At 43.9% G+C, this 19,084-nt stretch overlaps 1 protein-coding gene across 2 annotated transcripts in view; it reads right to left on the bottom strand.

Moving 5' to 3' along the window:
- The window catches only part of slc12a4 (solute carrier family 12 member 4), a 216,504-nt gene that overhangs the window by 159,185 nt on the left and 38,235 nt on the right, over positions 1-19,084 (bottom strand). The window contains exon 1 of one of the 2 annotated variants that reach the window (XM_038806750.1): positions 8,193-8,395. The exons of the other annotated variant lie outside the window; for it this stretch is intronic. Within the exon in view, the coding sequence (XP_038662678.1) occupies positions 8,193-8,328 (136 nt within the window). The 5' untranslated portion in view covers positions 8,329-8,395. Of the gene's footprint in view, positions 1-8,192; positions 8,396-19,084 lie in introns of those variants that run through there. 2 annotated transcript variants of the gene reach the window in all.

Below are 19,084 nucleotides of genomic sequence, written 5' to 3'. Positions count from 1 at the left end.
CTGGAGAAGACGTCCCTGGCACTGGGCAAATGACACAGCCGCCTGGACTCACTCCTTGCTACAGAGAACAGTGACAATCCCCCCTCACTATACTGTCCCCTACTATCACTACCTTCTTATGTGTTCTCCCCACTTGAATGGCTTCCTGCAGCTGAATGCCATGGTCAGTCAGCTCATCCACCTTGCAGCCCCCACTCTCATCCAAGCAAGCTGAAAGCACCTCAACCTGTTGGGCAATTGCAGTGGCCGGCACTCCTGCCCTCAGATTCTCCTTACCTACCTCAGGGACAGGAGGGTGTGACTGTAACTGAGTAAAAGGGCGCTGTGTGCACATGAGAGTGAGAGGGCGGCATGTGTGTGCATGCGCACGCGAGTGAGAGATGGCGATGTGTGGGTGTGTGTGAGAGAGAGTTGGGGTGAGGTGTTTGTGGCTGTGTGAGAGAGAGTGCGTGAGTGTGTGAGAGAGAATGAGTGAGAGTGAGAGACAGAGATCGAGTGCACGAAAGAGTGTGAGAGAGTGACTGTGAGAGAGTGTGAGAGTGCAACGTGTGATTGCGTGTGAGAGTGAGAAGTGAGAGTGATGGCAACGTGTGAGTGTGTGAGCGAGAGGGTGTGTGTGAGAGGGTGTGAGTGAGCGTGAGAGTGTGACTGAGTGACAATGACCTATGTGCAAGAGTGAGCGTGAGAAAGAGTGAGAGAGCGAGAGAGAAATGTCTGTGAGCGTGTGTACGAGTGTGAGAGTGAATGGGCGACGTGTGTGTGTGTGTGTGTGTGTGTGTGTGTATGTGAAACGCACCCACCTTTCTCGCCTTCACATGCACACATCTCTCCCCCTCCTGAGTGAGAGCGATGTATGTATGCGACTGAGTGCATATGTGTGCGAGTGTAATGAGAGAAAGGGCAACGTGTGTGTGTGTCAGAGAGAGAGACAGGGTAACATGTATGTGTGTGAGAGAGGGGGGACGGCGTGCGGCTGAGAGAGAGAGAGAGAGAGAGAGAGAGAGAGTGGACACGACGTGTGTGTGTGTGTGAGGGGGCAACGTGCGTGTGTCAGAGATGTGCGACAATTGTGTGCGCGCGCGAGAGGGGGGGGCGACGTGTGTGTTGGTGTGAGAGAGGGGACAACGTGCATGTGTGAGAGATGTGCGACAATTGTGTGTGCGAGAGAGGGGGCAACGTATGTGTGCGCGAGAGGGCCAACATGTGGGTGTGAGAGAGGAAGACGAGTGTCAGAGCGATGGAATGATTGCATGCATGTAAGGAGAGGGAGGCGTGTGCGTGTGACGTAGAGAGGGAGATGTGCGTGCGGTCAGGAGGGGGAAGACGTGTGTGCATGTGAAAGCGAGAAAGGTGGGTGTGTCCGACATGTTTAGCAGCTTTCCAGGATTGCCTTTTCCATTAAAAATTACAAAAAGAGGAGACTTAAAAATATTTTTTCATAAGAAAATCTTTTGGATTACCCACCCTTAAAATGGGTGCTACCTCCAGCGCTCAATGTTAAATAGCCATGGGAGGGTGGCTTAGCCAGGGGTTAACGTAGCTTGTGAATATATTTATGTCTGTGTGCATCTTCCAAATTCCTAATATACGTATAGATATAACTGGGATACACTTTTTTGCAACCCCTTCCCCCGGCAGGTTTTCCGCTTTCAAAGTCAATGGACTTTTGCACGGCCCCTCGCATTTTACACCCCGACCCCTGCCATGAGTGGGCTGGAAAATTCCACCCCAAAAATCTGTCTATCCCAACCTTAAACATATTCAACAATGGAGAATCACAACCCTGTGGGATAGAGAATTCCAAAGATTCACAACAGTGAAGAAATTTCTCCTCATCTCAGTTCTAAATGATTGGCCCCTTATCCTGAGACTGTGCCTCTTATTTTAGATTTCCAATGCAGCAGAAACAACCCTTAAATGTCCACGCCATCAAGCCCATTCAGAATTTGTAGGTTTCAATGAGATTGCCTCTCGTATGAGCCTAATTTATTCAGCCTTTTATTATAGGGCAAACCAGTCATCCAGGGATCACTTTCCTGCCATATCTCGTAACCCTTAGTTCCCCTACTGATTAAAAATCTCAGCCTTTAAAATATTCAAGCTTCCTGAGGTAAAGAATTCCAAAGATTCACCACTTCTTAAGAGAAGTAATTCTTCCCCAATGAGCACCCCTTATTCTGCAACTATTCCCTCTGGTCCTACACTCACCCACAGTGGAAACAGTCTCCCAATGTTTACCTTGTCTAACCCCAAAGAATCTTGTATGTTTCAATCATGAGATCTCTCATTCTTCTGAACTTCAATGAGTACAGACCCAACTGGATTAATCTTTCCTCAAATAGAAGTCCCTCCGTACTCGGGATCATCCTGGTAAACCTCCTCCGTACTGACTCCAATAATAATATATAAATAAGGAGACTAAAACTGTACACAGTATTCTAAATGTGGCACAACTAATATCTTGTACAGTTGCAGCAACACCTCTTTACCTATATACACCAACCCTCTTGAAATAAAAGCTGGCATTCTGTTGGCAGCACAGTGGTTAGCACTGCTGCCTCACAGCACCTGGGACCCAGGTTCAATTCTCAGCATTGGCTGACTGTCTGTGTGGTAATTGCATGTTCTCCCTGTGTCTGTATGGGTTTCCTCTGGGTGCTCCGGTTTCCTCCCACAGTCCAAAGTTGTGGTTAGGTGGCTTGGCCATGCTAAATTTTCCCTTAGTGTCTAAAAGGTTAGGTTAAGGGGTTGTTGGGATAGGGCGGGGGAGTGGGCATGCGCGGTGTGCTCTTCCAGAGGATTGGTGCAGAGTCATTGTGCCAATTGGCCTCCTTCTGCACTATAGGGATTCTGTGATTCCATTTGCCTCCCCTATTACTTCATGCACCTGTATGCCAGCTTTCTGGGTTTCATAAACACAGTCCCTTTGTGCTCCAGCTTTCTGCAGTGTCTCTCCATTTAAATAATAATCCACCATCTCATTATTTCTTCCAAATTAACAAATCTTACATTTTCCTATATTGAACTCCATTTGCCAATTTTTAGATCACTCACTTAACTTGTCAATATCTCTATAAACTATTTATATCCTCCTTCCATCCCACCTTTATATCAGAAAATTTAGCTAGAGTACACTGTTCCTTCCTCCAAATCATTACTATATGTTGCAAAGAGTTACAGTCCCAGCACCGAACCCTTTGGCACTCTACTGGTTACTGACCTCGAAAGACCCCCTTATCGCTACTCGTTGCTTCATGTTAGTCAATCCTCTATCCATGCCAAAATAGTACCTCCAACACTAAGTGCTCTGATCTTGCATCTTATCAAAGGCCTTTTGAAAATCCAAACATACATTGACTGGTTCTCTTCTATCTACTCTTGCTGATACCTCCTCAAAGTACTCTAGTAAATTTGACAGATATGATTTCCCTTTCATGAAACATGCAGACTTTTCTTGATCCGATTAAGACTTTCCAAATGCAATGCAATTCTCTACAATAATACATTCTAATATTTTTCCAATAATTGAAGACAGAATAACTTGCCTGTAGTTCCCTGCATTTTGTCTCCATCCCTCTCTGCACTAGTGTACCACATTGGCAGGTTTCCAATCCTTTGCACAGTTCCAGAATCCAAGGATTTTTGGAAAATGACTACCAATGTATCCATGATCTCTGTACCTACCACATTTAAGTTCCTGGGTTCAAAAAATCAGCTCCAGGTGTGACGACTTGAAGAATATTGAGTTCCAAGTATTGGACAATTTAAGGGTTAAAAGCCTGGGGTTAGCATGTGTTTGACTGCAATGGTCATGCTTTTTTTAAGAATTCGGTTTTGCAGGCCTGGGTATTTTTAGCAGACATAACCTGAAATTGACAAAGGAATGTGTTTTTCAGTCTCGGGTAATGGACTGTGGTTTGACTGGGAAAGTCTCTGGGGAGTTAAAGTGCTTTGCAGCCTGACAGATCATTTACTTTTCAACTTGGGGAGATGTGGTAATTGATGGGTGGAACCAAGAAAGGCAGAGAGGTACAAATGGAGGAGGCATCCTGTAAAGTTACAAACCTCCGAGCCCTGGCGACAGCAGCTCTCCCATCTTCCTCAACAAGGTAAACAACGAGTCCAGTGTTAACGGCCACGCTGAGAACATGGATCCAGTTGAGACAGCACGTCAGGATAACCAAAATGTCCTCCATGGCCCCGATCTGCAGCAATCACAGATTCCCCCCAGCCATGCCAGATACCACCTTCAAAAGATGGAGGCGGGACGGGGGCACACTGACAGTCGGGGACTTCTACGAAGAGCATAGACTGGCGACATTGGACGAACTGACGAGGAAGTGGAAATTAGCAAAAGGACAGGAATTGAGACACCTCGAAATAAAGCACTTCCGCCGCAAAGAGACAGTAGGGTACCTCAGGGCCCCAGAAAGCATACTATTAGATGACCGGATAGGCACAGGCAGCGAGTGGGGAGGGGGGGGGGGGGGGGGGGGGCTATGTGCGAAAATATACAAACAGCTACTGGACAGAGCTCGAACACCACTGGATGGGACCAGACAAAAATGGGAGGATGAACTGGGGACAGAGGTAGGATGGGGACTCTGGAGCGAAGCACTGAGCAGGGTGAACACCCTCTCTTCCTGCGCAAGGCTAAGCCTAATGCAGCTCAAGGTGATGCACAGAGCACACCTGATCAGAACCCGAATGAGCAGGTTCATCCCGGAAGTGGAGGACAAATGTGAGCACTGCCAGAGGGCCCCGGCCAACCACACCCACATGTTTTGGGCTTGCCCCAAGTTTGCTGGGTTCTGGACAGCCTTCTCCGAGAAAATGTCCATGGTTATGGGGTGAGGGAGGAAAATGGGGAAACCACAAGAGAAGAGGAAGGGTGCTGAACCCAATGGGGGGGTGGGGGGGACGAAGGGGGATATCATAGACTGATACAGAGGGTAACAAAATGTGCATACAGTTAGTTGAATGAAGGACAAACCAAATCTCTCTGTAAAATAAAGCAAAGTAGCGTGGGCAAGAAAAAAGTAATGTATATAAGCATCAACTGTTTATAAATATGAGAAAAGCCAACAAAAATATTTTCAAAAAAAAAGTAAGGCAGAGACACATTTTGAGAAGCTGTGCAGAGAAGCAATTTTTGGAGAAAGCTGTGGAGAGAGGCAGTTTTTGAAGAAAGTTGTGGAGAGGGGCAGATGTTTTTGGAGAAAGCCTTGGAGAGAGGAGTTGAATTTTGATCTGCCTGATGCTGAGTCCACAATTCTCCCACAGTAAGATAGATTAAGATCTGTTATGTTTCTTATCTTGCTGTTTAATGGGAAATGGAGTAGTAGTGTTTAAGGTGTAGATTGTAAGATGTTCTTTTCGGGTGTGAGGTTAACAAAGTTTAATATTGTATTCATAATAAAGTTTTGTTTTAAAAATAACCAAGCTCTATTTCTTCATGCAATCACCCTCGAGCGAATCATTCTTTCTGAAGTCTTTCAAATAAACTAAAATATTGCGGTTTCGGACCAGTATCCTAGCCACTGTTGAGGTCTGGTCCGAAATTGTAATATAGGGCACAAGCCAGATTTTAACCCCATTAGTTTGCCTAAAATTAATTCTTGTGTGATGATGACTGTATTTAATTCCTTCCCATTTTTGTTTTACTATTTCTGGGATGCTTGTAGTATCCTCTACAGTGAAGACGGATGCAAAATATCTATTCAACTCCTGTGCGATTTCCTTCTTCTTCCCCAGTAACTATCCAGGTAAGTAAGTCAGAACTATCCAAAGTTGCCAACTCTAACACAGTGACCAGGGGAATTGCCCAAAACGTTCTGGCCAATTCTCATGGAGTCATTGCAATGGGAATTCCGAGGGGTCCTGTAGTGCATCTTGGGGATCTCCAACTAATCAGACTGATTATGATTAAGATCTGGGTATGATGCCTAGCTTGAGTCACAAGGGGATTATATAATGACTCTACCGGATCTCTCTAGTAAACAAGTAGATATTGGGTCAATATTAGTCTGCTCAAGATACAAGAATGAGTAACGTCACTAGAATAAGAGGATGCATTGTTACAAACCCAGCTGATGTCATGGACGGGAAAACTCCAGAATGGAACTCTGGCTCAAAGGACCATAATGTTTGCTTTTTTTTTAATGAACCGTGGAGGAACAGAGTCACAGGACCGCTAATTTGTTTTAAACAAGAAGAAGCATTAAACATGGTCAAATGGGATTATAATACAATACTCCTTTACTCCCCCTTCGCTTAAAAATTAGACACAGATTTTAAGATTAACATGAATTACAAAGTACATCTTAAGATACAATGATCTCATTAACATAAAGTCCCTTTTAAACACACAAGATGATTGTGGTCAATACACGCACTCCAGTCTGAATCCAAGTTAGTATCTGTGGATTTCTTCTCAGAATACCCCAGATGATTGTCACATAAGTTTCAAACTTCCACTTGCAAAAACACGCTTTAAAATCTTTGTTCACAAGAAAACCTTGCATTTCAAAATCAAGTCTAGGTTTTACAAAGCTTCTGCTTGACTTTTAACAGCGAATCCAATCCAGGTTTTACAACAACCCTTTTAGGATTTCTTTGTCTTGACAGTTGTACAAACATTTTACAATTCCTCTGACTCTCAATTCCCAGACTCTAGTAAACCATTGGCATCAAACCATTTGATGTACCTCTGAAGTCTATGCCACTTTAAATCTAGGCGCTGTGATTGTCTTGTTAACTCAGAAGACTTTGTTTACTCTTCCTTGAATTCTTCTGAACAATACCTTAGTTCTCTTTATCTTATGACATTCTTTCTGTCCCAATTCCGTGGTTATCTGGGCAGTAACTTGTTCCTGAGGAAGCCTGCACCTTTGTAACTCCCTTGACCTGTCCAGCTTCTCCTGGCAGAGTTGAGAGATGTGCACATCCCCAATTGTAATATATGCAGCTAAAACAAGCTTTTTACCTTACAAAGCCTCCAGTTGCTAAGCAAACACTGATACTACTATTTATCCATCACAGAGTAACCCTCATTAAGCATAATAGAATCACAGTTAGAAATGAAATTAACTCCCACACACCTAAAAACACCTCTGTCCAGCATGAATCTAACTTTAGATTTTACCCTTCCAGGCACAGAAACCACTTTATTTCAAATGTTTACCAATACAAATATAAATGCATTCAAACAACCTTTGCTTTCCTAACAGTATCTACAGCAAACAAGAATTTGTAATTTTTCACATCTGCCCACGTATTTCAATTTCTGATGTATTAGCATTACATGAAAACAGATATCACTATCAAATTTGCAAATGCAACAAGCACTTGTATAACCAAAAGTAGTCTTTCAGTACATAAACCAAAGATAAAGCTTACATCTCTTCACAGTGAAAATATTTAAGCTCAGCCACAAATGTTTTTTTTAAATAAACATTCATTATAGTTACTGTATATAGACTAAAGACATGTAGTTCACAAGAAATAAACCTCGCATCGTAACGGATCTCAACCCAATCTGCTTAATTTATATACAGCAACAATGCTTTTCCTGTAAACCAATTGCACCCATTGTGCACATGATTTGCCTGGCTAAAATACTGTGTACTTTTGTCATAAGGAGGGAATAGAGTTTTAACCAACATCCATACGCCATTAGTTTCTGAACAAAAAATAATTTATTCTGCTTCATGTTTGAAGAATGTGAGTAACCTTTTCTCTATGTATAACACCATAAACTTGTTTGTACTGTTTGCATATAAAGCTTAACCCACACAAGGGACATATTGTACAAAACAAATCACTACTTGATTAACTTAAAGACTGATTCTAGCTCATATTATTGTTTCACATTCCACTTACATTAGAAAGAAGCTAGTCATGATCTCCCTTGAATTAACCCTTGCATCATTCCCACAGTTAGCACAGACTGCATAAAAGAAGATTGTTGAATACTGTGAAATTACATTCAGCACACTTCCAAAATTATAGGTAACAAAGAAACAACCATGAAAGAAGAAAGAAGGTATGCAACTCTGGATATCTATTTTGTTAATTTATCAAAACGCAGCTTGTAGACAGTCTGGGAGACTTGTGGGATGGGGAGGGGACGGCAAGACAAGTTGGCAGAACAGAGAAGCAGCTGAAAAGAGATTCAAGTTTTCACAATTTACCGTCGGAGCTCACTGTATCATTTGGGTCTCCTGAACAATGTCCAGCTTCTCTGTAATCAACCAAGGTCACTCCTTCCAAGCTATCATAATCCGATTTGTTCTGGTCTTTTACTGGGACTACAGTAAACTGATGCATTTTTCACAGCCTAGTCTGGCTCTGCTCTTTTTACCGAGCTGAACAGAAAGAACTCCGTTGCTCAGATTGCATACCAACACTGTGTGGTCACTTCCTCTGGAAGGAAATTACTCTAATCTGAACTCCTCCCAAAGCCTGAGCTGCAAACCTCAGTGAATTGCCTGAAATTCTGGTAAATGACTCTTAGACTTTGTCCTTAGTTGCCAATGACTTCTGGAAGTATACAGAATAGGTACGGTGAAAGGAACAAGAATTCCAGCATTGTTCTTTTGGAAATTAAATATTTGACACTGAGATCTAACTACTTTCCTAAAAACTAAACAAGCCCAGATTTGAAACAAAGAAACTTTCTAAAGCAGCTTATGCTTCCAAACTAAAATAAATGTAACATTCTGTGCACCAAATGATTTTGCTAAAAAGACAAGTGCATTTTAAAATTATGGTTTACAGGAAATATGATCATTTTCTTTGCAACCTCGTTTGCAATAGCAGTTTGCTATCAACCAAATTCCTCAATTGAGTAGAAACTCTTAATGTAAAACTCTGGTGTACAAGTACAGCTTCCATATACCATTCTGACACCCAAGTACGTTGGTGACATGCACAAAATGTTCTTCACATGTTCATGCAATTTCATCATTGTAGCTGAGATGCAATCGCCAGCTTGCCAAAACAGAATTCCAAATAGTGACATATAGCAGAGGCAGTCTTTACTCTGAAAGCTGCAACTGTAATCGCATAAAAACCTGATGGTTTGACAAACGCAGATTGCAACAGGCTTCTTCTGTGTTAAATGGCACTAGCCAAGACTTAAGTTCAGAGATACCTGGCAGTCCAATTTCTGAAAAATCGCTCTGTGTACAGAGGGCAGCAGGTTTCAGCCAGTATCAGTGTCAAATTATTTTGTTATTGATAATACTGACAGAATAATGTGCTCTTGTCCTTATGGACCAAATCTTCAACAATAAACAGAGATTGTTGTCCAGACCAGCAGCTCCTGTACGCCTGTCGACTTTAGGCCAAAAAAGAATAGAGAAGAGTACTTACTAAATGGAAAAAGGTTAAGTCCAGTGAATGTCCAAAGAGATTTGGGGATTCAGGTGCATAGATCCTTAAAATGCCACGAACAAATGCAGAAAATAATCAAAAAGGCTATGGAATGCTATCATTTATATCTAGGAGGTTTGGAGTATAAAGACACAGAAGTTATGCTGCAGCTATACAAAACCTGGTTAGACCCCAGGAATACTGTGATCAGTTATGGTCAACACACCTTAGGAAGGATATTTTGACCTTGGAGGCTATGCAATTTAGGTCTACTAAAATGATACCTGGACTACAGGAATTAAGTTATGAGTGGAGATTACACAAATTAGGCCTGTTTTCGCTCGAATTTAGAAGGTTAAGGGGGTGATCTGATCGAAGTATTCAAGATATTAAGGTATTAACAGGAAAGATCAACAGTGTAGATAAAGATCAGGTTGGAGATTCTAAAACTAGGAGACGGAGTGTGGCGACGAGGGGATTTTCACATTAACTTCATTGCAGTGTTACTTGTGGCAATAATAAAGATTATTATTAGTCTAAAAATTAGGGCTAGACTGTTCAGGAGAGATGTTAGAAAACACTTCTTCACGCAAAGGATGGTTGAGGTTTGGAACTCTCACAATCAGCTAGATCAGTTGTTAATTTTAAATCTGAGATAGAAGCATAGATATCAAGAGGTACGGGCCCAAGGGCACAGATCAGCCATGATCTCATTAAATGGCGAGGCAGGCTTGAGGGGCTGAACGGCCTATTCCTGTTCCTATGTTGTGCTCTTATTATGTACCTCTGTGATCTGTAATACTGCGCTTCAAATGGTATGTATGTTGGCCTGCTGGATTAAATTATTTATTCAATACCACCTCCTACAGAACGTTCCTCTGCACCTCAAGTCATCTAGCAATAGGGTGAAATCCAGCAACAATTTTCTTGCATTATGCCTCTGTGTATATTATTAAACTGTTCAGAGTGATCTCATCTACATCTAATATGAAATCTGGTCCTATATAAACTCCTCAACTCCACATTGGCAGGCATCCCCTGTGACCTTACCATCGCATCTGGTCTCGCTCTTGTCTCAATTAGATAAAGCCAGCTCTGATCACTTCCCTGCATTACTCTACACCCACATATCCTTTCTTGTCCCAATCCCTCACTTGGCCAGGACATTGATAAACTCACCTTTCTCTGGGATGAAGATGAGACAAAGATCGATTGTCTCATTGTAGGAAAAGGATTTTGACATGCTTGTTCGGTAGACATGGTGTGTAAATCCAACTGAGCATAATTTCCACTGTACATAAAGTGCACTTTGTACTGTCCTGCCTAGAAGGCCCATAACTTAATACACTGAAAGTAGAATCAAGGCATCCTGAACTTTCTGAAATGATGTGGGCAAAGGCTGATGCCGGGCATGAAAAGCAACGTTAAGGCCGCCGATGGCAATGGTGTTTTTTCTGCCATATAGTATGGGATGCAGAACAAAAAATTGCAGTCATGTGTTCCACAAAGTATTGCTGGCGGGTGGCCTGTGATTCGTCCGCCAAGCTATTAAATCAGTGACTCAATGGTCTGAGCGGTATTATAAAAGGCCATCCGAATGCACAGCTAGAAACTCAAGAAACAATCTTCACCCAGGTGCACCCCCCCCCGCATCAGGGTGGCACAACCCTCTCCCCCAAGCGCTGCATTCACTTCCGAGCTCCCCTGGGAGTAGTACTTGCCAGGTGCAGAATTTCCGAGACCAGTTGTGCTTCACGCCATTCTGACATTACACTGCCGTGGATGGAATTTGTGACATGGGGGTATGATTCCAGCATATAGGCCCGATTATTATGCGTTAATTTATTAAAATGAGGAACCTTTTTAGGACTGGGACCTTCTTGTGATATTTTCCACTATCATCGCTGAACCATCCCAACATAAATGGGAGCAAAAAATCCTGGTTTCATAGAAAATTTGTAGAATTTACAGTGCGGAAGGAGGCCATTCAGCCCATCAAGTCCACACCGGCCCTTCGAAAGAGCACCCTACTTAAACCCTCATCTCCACCCTATCCCCGTAACCCTACCCAACATTGTTGGACACCAAGGGCAATTTATCATGGCCAATCCACCTAACCTGTACAACTTTGGACTGTGGGAGGAAACCGGAGCACCCGGAGGAAACCCACGCAGACACAGGGAGAACGTGCAGACTCCACAGACAGTGACCCAAGGCAGGAATCGAACATGGGACCCTGGAGCTGTGAAGCAACAGTGCTAATCACTGTGCTACTGTGCCGGCCTTGATGTGGGTCTAGCTTTTGTGGTGGCCCTGTACATGCTTAAGATTCTCTTATGCATGTTTGACCAACATAGATCAGCCCGTACTAAATATACAATAAATGACATTTCTGTTCTTGTCACTGCTCTTCGGTTACCATGTATCTCAGATTACAAACTGGAAATTCAGCCTCTGGACAGTAATGGAAATGGTCAGAATCCTGCAGATGCTTGGGGGCACTTCCCTGCGAGCAAACATAAACTGCAAAGTTTTAGTACTGTCCTAGGAACCAGGGGGGGGGGGGATCAAAATAATAGATTTTCAGTGACTCCTTTTTCTTTTTTTATTATTCATTCATGGGACATCAGCTGGCGAGGTCAGCATTTATTGTCCATCCTTAATTTCCCTTGAACCACTGTAGTCCATGTAGTGTAGGTTCATCCACAGTGCTGTTAGGGAGGAAGTTCCAGGATTTTGGCTCAGAAACAGTGAAGAACTGCGATATATTTCCAAGACTGGATGGTGTGGGGTTTGGAAATGACCTTCCAGCTGGTGGAATACCCACGGGTCTACTGCCTTTGTCCTTCTAGATGGCAGTGCTCGTGGGTTTGAAAGATTGTGTCGAAGGAGCCTTGATGAGTTCCTGCAGTGCATATTTTAGATGGTACACACTGTTGCTACTGTATGTCAGTGGTAGAGTGAGTGAATGTTTGTGGATGATGTGCCGATCAAGAGGACTGCTTTGGCCTGGATAGCGTTGAACTTCTTCAGTGCGACTGAAGCTGAATGCATCTAGGAAAGTGGAGCGTATTTCATCACACTCCTGACTTGTGCCTTGTAGATGGTCGACAGGCTTTGAGGAGTCAGGAGATGATTTATTCTCCGCAGGACTTCTAGCCTCTGACTTTCTCTTATAGCGACAGTATTTATATGGCTAGTTTAGTTCAATGGCAACCCACAGGATGTTGATTGTGGGGGACTTAGCAATGGTCATGCCATTGAATGTAAAGGGGCAATGATTGAGATTCTCTCTTGTTGGAGTCAGTCATTGCCAGCATTTGTGCGACACAAATGTCACTTGGCACTTGTCAGCCCAAGCCTGGATAGTGCTCAGGTTTTTGTGGTATTTTAACATGGACTACTCATGTATCCAAGGATTCAGGAAAGGTGCTGAATCATCAGTGAACACCCCACTTCTGATGCGGGGGGAGGGGTTATTGATGAAGAAGTTGCAAAAGGTTGGGCTTGGGCCACTACTCTCAGGAGCACTGGCAGTGATGGCTCACGGATTGAGATGATTGACCTCTAACAATCACACCCATCTTCCTTTGTGCTAGGTATGCCTTCAACCATTGACTCCAGTTTTGCCAGGGATCCATGTTGCCACACTCGGTTAAATGCTGCCTTGATATCAAGGGCAGTCACTCTCACCTCACCACTGGAGTTCAGCTCATTTGTCCATGTTTGAGCCAAGGCTGTAATGAGTCAGGAGCCGAGTGATCCCGGTGGAACTCAAACTGAGTGTCAGAGATAATTCCCATTACTCCTTTATTAAAAGATGTAGTCACGTAGTAATATTAATCTTCTGTATTTGTGTGGACATAAAGACCCCAATATTGTCTCCAGATCATTAAAGACCTACATGGGAATTGGCCAGGAGATTTCAACTTCCGGTGTGCAATTCCCCTACTCCTGGGTCCCACCACGACTGTCTCAGACTCTCAGCTAGAGTCCAAGACTTCGGACAGTTCCAATGCGCTTAGGCGAATAGTTACCCAGGAGAATTTAGCCAGACTAAAACCTAGTCTAACTCTTGGGTAGCGACAGAATTGACACCCCTAATCACTCACACTGACCAACTCCCCCACTAACCCTTGCCCCAATTTCCCACTGCACCCTCCCCCCCTTCTCCGACGACTAACTCCCCAAACCTGAACAATCCAACCAAACCCAACCAGACTGTCACCTTACCAGCTACCTCACTCTCCCTACCCACTATATCTATTCACTCATTCATCCACTCGCCCATTCACAAATCTCAAACTAAACCTTTGAACTTACCATATGGCAGCTAATGCTGTGAACAGGGAATGTTGTCCTTCCTTTCCCCGACTCTACCAGGCTTGGAAGTTCCCAGAAGAAATGTGGAGCAGTGCTGGGGAATATTCATACAGAATGACATTCCAATGTTTTCTGTTCCTCAGAAAATCTGGGCCATGGAGTGTTTGGCGTTGCACAGAATCAGAGTTAGAAGTATTATCGATATTCTCAATAATCAATTGCTCCTTCATTAGTCTTAAAGCCACTATACCCAAAGCAATTTCCTAGACACCACAGTTTTATAATTAGTAAAACGAAACAACAGGCAAAAGCTTTTGTGAAAGTGAACCACACTTAAACACACAAAAAGCAATCACCATAGACATGCCTTCTGCGGACTGGTAATGTCACGCTAATGCGCTTTCATCACAAATGTACACCAAGCTGGAGGATCTTAACCAGTCTGTTACTCCCTTTTTTTTTACTGCATCTTCTATCTCAGTCTCAGATTTAAACTTAACAACTGATCTAGCATTGATATTGACCTGGCATCAAATGCTGTTAGTGGAAAAGAGCTCCAAACCTCTACCACCCTTCTGTGTGTAATGGCTTTTCTTAATTTCACTCTGGAAAGATCAGGGCCGGGATTCTCCCCTACCCGGCGGGGCGGGTGGTCTCGGTGGGATGGAGTGGCGTGAACCACTTCGGCATCGGGCCGCAAAGGTGTGGAATTCTCCTCACCTTTAGGGGCCAAGCCATAACCTTAAGGGGCGAGGCCTGCGCCGGAGTGGTTGGCGCCCCGCCGGCCGGAACGGCCTATGACGCCATGCCAGCCGGGGCCGAAGGGACTTCACTGGCCGGCGGAAGTCCACGCATGCGCCGGAGCGCCAGCGGCTGCTGACGTCATCCCCACGCATGCGCAGGGGAGGGGGTCACTTCCACGTCCGCCATCGTGAAGACTATGGCGAACGCGGAAGGAAAAGAGTGCCCCCACGGCACAGGCCCGCCTGCCAATCGGTGGGCTCCGATCGCTGACCACCCCCCCCCCCCAGGACCCCGGAGCCCGCCCGCGCCTCCTGGTCCCGCCGGTAAGGTAGGTGGTTTGATTCCCGCTGGCGGGACCGGCATGACTTCGGCCCATTGCGGGCCGGAGAATCGCCGGGGGGGGGGGCGACAGGCGCGACGCGATTCCTGCCCCCACCGAATCTCTGGTGCCAGAGACTTCGGGAGACGGCGGGGGTGGGATTCACGCCGGCCCCCGGCGATTCTTCGACTCGATGGGGGGGGGGGGTCGGAGAATCCCGCCCCAGGTTCTAATTTTTAGATGATGCTCCCTGGTCCTTGACTCCCCTAAAAATTCCTTAATTTCAATAGTGAATGCACTTCCAAGTATTTCATTGATTCTAAAGCACTTTGGGATGTCCTAAGCACCATAAAAATGCAAGTTATTCATTACGGTTTTGGATCTTAGTAAAGGTAAAGTCGCCATAGTCCCAGATGACCACAGGCTCCCCCCTTTTGAGGGGAGAGCTGACTAGTGGTGTTTTAATCTGAGGATCACCACACCTCAGGCGAGGGACCACGTTGATAAGGCAGGTAAAATGTTTTCATATTTGTCTCTAACACATTCAAGTAATTTATAGTATGTGAAATGCTTTGAAATGTGACAACACATAAACTTTTATGAACTAAAACTGTGCAGTATTAAATAATTGAATTAACAGTGTTTATCACAACAGCATCTGTTCAATTTCAAAACACACAACACACATCATGAGCTCCTGGATGATGCCGCCTGAAGCTGGAGACTGCACACGTTCATTTGCAAATAATTCATTAGCTCAGTGACTTCAAGTTTTCCTGGCTCCCAGTTAGCTGAGTAGTTCTTTGACAGGTTTTAAATTGCCTTGGAGATTAGTTATTGTGGAAATACTGTTGGCTCCTACCAGTTTCTTGTTCACTCACAGTTACTTGCTTTTTTCAGATATTTGTGCTGTTAGCCTTGTCAAAACAAAGATGGAAGAATCTGATTCTTTAGAATGGCTATTCTTTGGTTAGTTAAAAATAAAAGTTATTATAACTGGAAATAAAGCCTGGGCATATATGTTATTTAAATGGTTAAAAGAGCAAATACCCCATTTTCAGAACCAGTCCTTAGAGAAACGGGCAAGTGGCAGATTTTGGTATAGATTGTATTTCCTGACCCGTGTTGAAGATAACACTTCTCTGCTAAAGCAGCAGAAAGAGGAACTTTGATTTAATGCATTCCCCACCTGTATTATTGGAATTTCACACGCACGCATCAGTCGCTAAAGACTGACCACGACCTTTGACTTGGTGGCAGTGAGCAGAACTCAAATTTATCTGTTGTATGCTACTCATGATCTGTGCAGGAAAAGCACTTCTGACAGTTTGCGGGTCTCAAACGGAATAATTTTATTCGGAACCTTATGCTCTTGGGGGCACCCTACTCGAAAACGTTTGACCAGAGAGTAAAATTGGTTAAAGAACATTTCAACCCAAAGCCCTCTACTATCCTCCCAACATTATAATTTTAACTTTGCAGTGAGGGACCATGAAGAGTTTGTCCCAGCCTTCATAGCCAGACTTCACTAGCTTGCTGAGCACTGTGAATTCAGGACCATGCTTAGTGGCATGTAGTACAATCGGCTGGTTTGTAGAATCCATAACCTCAATATCCAAAAGAAACTCCTGGGAAGATTAACCAAGTTTGGGGCAATATGGTCATGAGGTCCGCGGTGGGATCAGCGCAGAACCAGTACTCAGGACCATGCCGGAACCCAAGGAGTGTGAAGACGTAAGGTGGCAAACAGAGTCCAAAGATTGACTGTTATTGTTGTAGGGGAGGCCATTCCCAAAAAACCTGTCACATTCAGGAATTTGCGTACTTCCCATGCAACCGTACATTCCAACACCAAAGCGCACCAATGCAAAAAAAATATGGAATGCTATCATTTATATCTAGGAGGTTTGGAGTATAAAGACACAGAAGTTATGCTGCAGCTATACAAAACCTGGTTAGACCCCAGGAATACTGTGATCAGTTATGGTCAACACACCTTAGGAAGGATATTTTGACCTTGGAGGCTATGCAATTTAGGTCTACTAAAATGATACCTGGACTACAGGAATTAAGTTATGAGTGGAGATTACACAAATTAGGCCTGTTTTCGCTCGAATTTAGAAGGTTAAGGGGGTGATCTGATCGAAGTATTCAAGATATTAAGGTATTAACAGGAAAGATCAACAGTGTAGATAAAGATCAGGTTGGAGATTCTAAAACTAGGAGACGGAGTGTGGCGACGAGGAGATTTTCACATTAACTTCATTGCAGTGTTACTTGTGGCAATAATAAAGATTATTATTAGTCTAAAAATTAGGGCTAGACTGTTCAGGAGAGATGTTAGAAAACACTTCTTCACGCAAAGGATGGTTGAGGTTTGGAACTCTCACAATCAGCTAGATCAGTTGTTAATTTTAAATCTGAGATAGAAGCATAGATATCAAGAGGTACGGGCCCAAGGGGAGGCCATTCCCAAAAAACCTGTCACATTCAGGAATTTGCGTACTTCCCATGCAACCGTACATTCCAACACCAAATCGCACCAATGCAAAAAAAATAAAAACAGCAGCACTGTCCACATCGCCACTAAATATAGTGAGGAGCAGTTGTGAAGGAGAGCATGCAATTTATCAGTTGAATACAATCCAACTGAATAAGATGGCTCCGATTGAAATTTTCTTAAGCTCCTTAAGAAAACCCCTTAAAGTGGAAATCAACACTGGGGCTTTGGTAACGTTAGTGAGTGAGCAGGCTTTCTAATATCTTTGTGCAGGAATGTTGTCATAAGGCCTGAAGAGTACTACAGCCAAGCTTTCAACATACACTGGAATTTTGAAGATCCTTGGAAGAACCAATATCCCAGTAGCCTATAAAGGGCAGGACGCCAATCTGCCTTTGGTTGTGACAGAAGGACATAGTCCTAGTTTGTTGGGAAGAGACTAGTTACAGAAGATTAGGCTCAACTGCCCGTAAATCTTCAAAATATCCAATGGCTTCCTCCATAATGTCTTAAGGAGGTACAAAGGCTTTTTCCACAAGAAACTTGGCTGAATTAAGGGCATAAAAGCCAAGATGCATATCAATCCTGATTTGACACCCAAGTTCTTAAGAGCCAGACCAGTGCCAAACTGCATCAGAAGGTTTAAGCAGAGCTAGAGACTGGAAGAGCGGAATATAATCAAGCGTGTCCAGTTTTCAGAATGGGCAGCGCTGCTGGTCTTTGTCCATAAACCGGATTGTTCGACAAGGATTTGTGGGGACTTTAAGCTGACCATAATTCAGGCGGCCAAGTCGGTAGGTATCCAATGTCCCGAATCCAGGACTTCTACGGCAAGCTGGCAGGGGGCCTCACCTATTCAAAACTGGACTGCAGGCATGCCTACATGCAACTAGAGGTGGATGCGGAGTTTCAGAAGTTTGCTACAATAAATACCCATAAAAGCCTCTTCCAGTACACCAGGCTGCTGTTCAGCATTGCGGGCTGAAACACTATCGTTCAGCAGACAATGGAAAATCATTTCCAAGGAATTCCCACGGTGATGGTTTACCTTAATGATGTGTTAGTTTGTGATGCAAGGGTCCACCTAAAATGCAGAAAATGTACTTTTCAGGCCCCAGCAAATTATTACCTAGGATTTTGTGTTGATGCGATATCTACTTGAAATTGGTATGGGTGGATTGAAATGATTTGATATTACTCTATTGGTATGATTAATTGATTAGGTAGGACATAGGTGAGGGATGGCACAATGGTTGACACTGCTGCCTCACAGTGCCAGGGACCCAGGTTCAATGGGTGGCTGTCTATGTGGAGTTTTCACGTTCTCCCAGTGTCTGCTCAGAGTGCTCCTGTTTCCTCCCACACTCCAGAAGATATGCAGGTTTGGTGGATTGGCCATGCTAAATTACCGCTCAGTATCCAGTTGTGTGGGTTAGGTGGGGTTCTGGAGTTGCAGGGATAGGGCGAGAGGCTGGTTGGGGTGCCCTTGCACTCCTTCTGCACTGTAGGGATTCTATAAAGTAAGCAGCTTCATCAGACAAAACCTCTTCTACAAACCCTACCAACTCAAGTGAATAGAAGGGCATCAATAACTGCAGCCACAGATGAAAGAGCTACCACATATGGATATCTGGACATCATTTACAATGGTTAATCACTACCATTTTCCTGACCAACTTCTGTTAGGGCAAGCGACCACTCTTTTGAAAGGTCTGTTAATAACGGGTAGGGGTCACAGTGGAGTTTTCTGATCTGATTTAGTCATACATGGTTACTAGTTATACAGTCTATAAAACTCAGCTATGCCCTTGGAAACTAGCGTA

This window comes from Scyliorhinus canicula, chromosome 9 (assembly GCF_902713615.1).
Source record: "Scyliorhinus canicula chromosome 9, sScyCan1.1, whole genome shotgun sequence".
Taxonomy (NCBI): Eukaryota; Metazoa; Chordata; class Chondrichthyes; order Carcharhiniformes; family Scyliorhinidae; genus Scyliorhinus; species Scyliorhinus canicula.
This window is presented reverse-complemented; position numbering and strand designations above follow the sequence as displayed.